Source organism: Sinocyclocheilus anshuiensis, unplaced genomic scaffold (genome assembly GCF_001515605.1).
Source record: "Sinocyclocheilus anshuiensis isolate Anshui unplaced genomic scaffold, SAMN03320099.WGS_v1.1 scaffold1894, whole genome shotgun sequence".
Taxonomy (NCBI): Eukaryota; Metazoa; Chordata; class Actinopteri; order Cypriniformes; family Cyprinidae; genus Sinocyclocheilus; species Sinocyclocheilus anshuiensis.
The window spans coordinates 215,373-219,335 of record NW_015542447.1 but is presented as its reverse complement, the minus strand read 5'-3'; the positions used below and the strand labels follow the sequence as shown (position 1 = coordinate 219,335).

The 3,963-nt window shown below is 36.0% G+C and overlaps 1 protein-coding gene across 1 annotated transcript in view; it reads left to right on the top strand.

Annotated features, from left to right (window-relative positions):
* Positions 1-3,963, top strand: part of cacna2d3a (calcium channel, voltage-dependent, alpha 2/delta subunit 3a) — a 192,817-nt gene that overhangs the window by 20,153 nt on the left and 168,701 nt on the right. The window contains exon 3 of the mRNA XM_016493046.1: positions 3,502-3,618. Within this exon, the coding sequence (XP_016348532.1) occupies positions 3,502-3,618 (117 nt within the window). The remainder of the gene's footprint in view (positions 1-3,501; positions 3,619-3,963) is intronic.

Below are 3,963 nucleotides of genomic sequence, written 5' to 3'. Positions count from 1 at the left end.
AGCTTTATAGTTTTGTATTGTTTGTAGTGTGATCAACGTTTGCGTAAGTAGTAGATGTGTTAGGGAAGTAACATGTAACATTTTAATTATATTTTGCTAAAATGAACGAATGACTCAAAAAAAGATTTGTTAATTTTGCTGAACGAGACTCAAAGGTCTGAGTCGGTAAAATGATCCGAACTTCCCATCACTAGTGGGCAGTTTGCTAAGAATGATCAGCCCTACATGCAAATAGGTTGGACACACCCATATTTATAGGAGGCTTTTAACCCTTGTGCGTCAATTAAAAAAAGTTACACATAGGTCCATAGTGGACAAAGATGTCCATGTCAAAAAACTGTCATACAAATTTGAAGCTTGGGAGCACAGAGTTAAGTTTGGTCTCATTTTAAAGAAGACCCATGGCAGATTATTGTTGAAGTAAAAAAAGTTTAAAAAGTGAAACCAAAAAAAAAGTTCTAGATGTTTAGGTTTATGAAAATGATTTATGAACGATGTTTTATATACAATATATATTTTATGAAACATGTTGAACTCTATACCTGCTAGAAAATCAAAGCCATGAATCTTAACAAGTTGTATTCCAAATTTGAGGTTGATATCTCCAAAAATGAGCTTTCAGTAACATTGTGTTTGGGCGCAGTACCAAATGTTCCCCATTAGATGCCAGCAAAACTCTGCTGGTGCACACAGTGGTTGGATTTGTGATTTGCAGTAGAGTTTTTCTCTCTCAAATATTACAAGAACACACACACACACACACACACACACAATTTTTTTTTTTTATGACACACATACAAACCACACTCTGACATCCATACCAACACACCCACACAATTATAGCTGCATTATTTATCCAATTGGCTCTATAATATGCAGAAGCAGAAAACAGAAATAAAGCGAGTATTTTCTTTATAGGTCAAACCTGAAAAAATGGCACCATCTGGTAAAAAATTGTAAAAAATACAATTTTAAAGCCTTGCCAATATAATGAAAGCCTATCAACAAAAACTGCATAATTTTACAGTTAAATGGCACTGCGATTTAAAAATAGCAGTTTTAATGGGTTTCAATGGGGACATTTTTGTCCTTAAGGTCCTGAGAGGAACAATTTTTTGTACCTAGTGCAAAACAGATTTATTAAAGGAAATGGAAGTGAAATAGTAAAATTCCAATAAAAAGACACACCTGTGCCAAAATGTATGCAGTTGTCAATAACGCAGGCAAAATGATCAAAAAAACAAAACTGAAAAGGACAAAAATGTCCAAAAGGTCGCACAAGGGTTAAATGTGGTAATTGTAGCAAATGTAACTGTGCCTCTCACTAAATAGCATTTAATTTTATTTATTTGATTTTATGTAATATATGTAATGTAGTTTAGTGTTAATTAAGTGTCATGGTGCTTTTGTTGTTTGGACTTTTAGTTTGAAGTTCTGCATTGTGCCTACAGTATGTTCTTTTTCCATGGTTCTCCTTCCTTATTGTTCCAATCTGTGTTTTGTCTACCTGATTTTTACCTGATCTGAATCAATGTAATGAGCGTTGTTTACGTTCAGCATTGCGCGTTCTTTTGCTGAAAGTAAAAAATGCTCATTACGTTGATTACGTTCTGGGTTACTCTCCAAAATGGCGGAAGACGGTAACTCGGGGAGAAGAATTGTTGAATAAATTGTTGTTGTTTTCTTTGCACACAAAAAGTATTCTCGTAGCTTCGTGAAATTACGGCTGAACCACTGATGTCACATGGACTATTTTACAAATGTACTTGCTACGTTTCTGGACATGGGAACATTGCAGTTGCATTGCTATCTAAGGAGGGTCAGAGAGCTCTCAGATTTGATCAAAATGATATAAATATTTCTTCCGAAGATGAACGAAGGTCTTACGGGTTTGGAACGACATGAGGGTGAGTAATTAATGACAGATTTTTCATTTTTGGGTGAACCAACCCTTTAAAAGCCAAAGAGAAGAGATGGGTTTTAAGATATGACTTGAACTCAGATAAAGTGGAAGCCATTCTAATGTGAACTAAGTTGTTCCAGAGGGTGGGACGAGACACCCTCTACATTCCTTGATCTTTAAGCGGGTTCTAGGGATCTGGAGGAGAAATTTGCCCTCCGATCTTAGTCCCCTAGTCGTAGTGTAGGGGTGGAATAAATCAGACAAATAAGGAGGAGCTTGATTGTTGAGTGAATATAGACAAGTAGCAAGATTTTAAAATCAATTCGATAGTGAACTGCCAGCCAATGCTATGATAACAAGAGGGGAGTAATATGATCGAACTTGTTACACCCCCTCAGGAATCTAGCTGCTGCATTTTGGATTACTTGTAACTTTACAAGTTTCAAGTAAACTACTTGTAATTTTTGTATGTCTGCTCTGCTCTTAATGCAACTACTGTATGTATTGACAGAATTCACTGCAGTTGTCACCATCATTATTTGTTGCGGCATTCCCATAAACTGCATGTTCTTTGCTAATATCAAGCTTGGGCACAATCTGTGGACATTTTTTTTTTATTACCGAGCAGCCAAGAAATAACCGTAAATTACTTAATTAGTGTAAAAGTAAAATCAAATGTAAGTGTGTACATGTGCAAAGACACACACACGGATGCTTGGCTAGTCATGTGAAGAGCCACATCTCTAGCCTTTGAGATAATGTTTGGCCTGGAGTGTAGTGGAGTGGATTGAAGGGCTTTAAGAGTGAGGTTTGGGGAGTTATGGGATCAGGAATAGGATTATATTTAGTCTCATCCCCACATAAGCCAAGAGCACTTCTGACTGTCTCCTTCCCTCTCTCCTTACCAAAAGAAAAAAAAAACTAAACATTGCTCATCAGAATAAATAGAAACAGAATAAATACAATTTTAAATCATAAAATATAATTCGTTTAGATTCAAAGTTGACATTGTGGTGCGGAGTACAGAAGTAGTGAAATTTAGTTCAAATCTAACCAGAAGTGCAAAAAGTTCAAATGTTATGGTACAGCTGCCATGTACAAGGGATATAATAGTGAATGATGTGGTCACATTAGTGAAATGTCAGTGAAATTTTGTGGGTCTATTGTCAGTTGTGTATATTTGAAGCCAAACTCACACAGGTGTCACTACCAAATCAAGCAGCTTTCCGTTGCTCTACGTATGGATCAGACCTTCATTCCAACAGCACATCTAGTTTAGGATTAAAGGGATATTCCACTCAAAAATAAAAATTTCTGTCATCATATGCTCATCCTCAAGTTGTACCTATAAACTAATACAGGTTTGGAACAAGGTAAGTGTGAGTAAATAATGACAGAATTTTCATTTTTTTTTGGCAGAACTATCCCTATCAATAGTTGGTTTCTATGGGTGATATGCAGTGAGATTCAAGTAGCTGCTTAACAGCTGTTCACATCACAGCTGTTGCTACAATCTATCACTGGACTGGCCAATGAGCAGCAAGGAGTGGGATAATTGGTTTTATAAATGTCATTGTCAGATGTCTTTTTTCCCATAGAAATACAAGGAGCTTGAGCAGTCGGTGAGGGTGGAGGAGATTGATGGAATCAAACTGGTGAAGAAACTTGCTGGGGAAATGGAGCAGATGTTCCACAAGAAGGCTGAAGCTATAAAGGTAACTGTCTTTGCATGTTTTAAATAGAGAGTTTTATTGGGTTTATCAGCATAAAGATTGGTGCAGGTTATTCAGGCCAAGAACATTATAGCCAGTTAAAATACAAATGTTTCCAGCAAAATGTAAAATACAGTAAAAACCAAGTAAACAACAACCAAGGTCTCTCTTCCATACAGTTTTCCTCTAAAAAAAAACACTCAAAAAATGTATCTGATATTCTCCACAATACATAGTAACAAACAGCAATATTTACTTACATTTTTTTTTTTATCATCTAGCATGAATCAAAGTCCATCATACACTCAAAACATATCTTACACACACACACACACACACACACACACA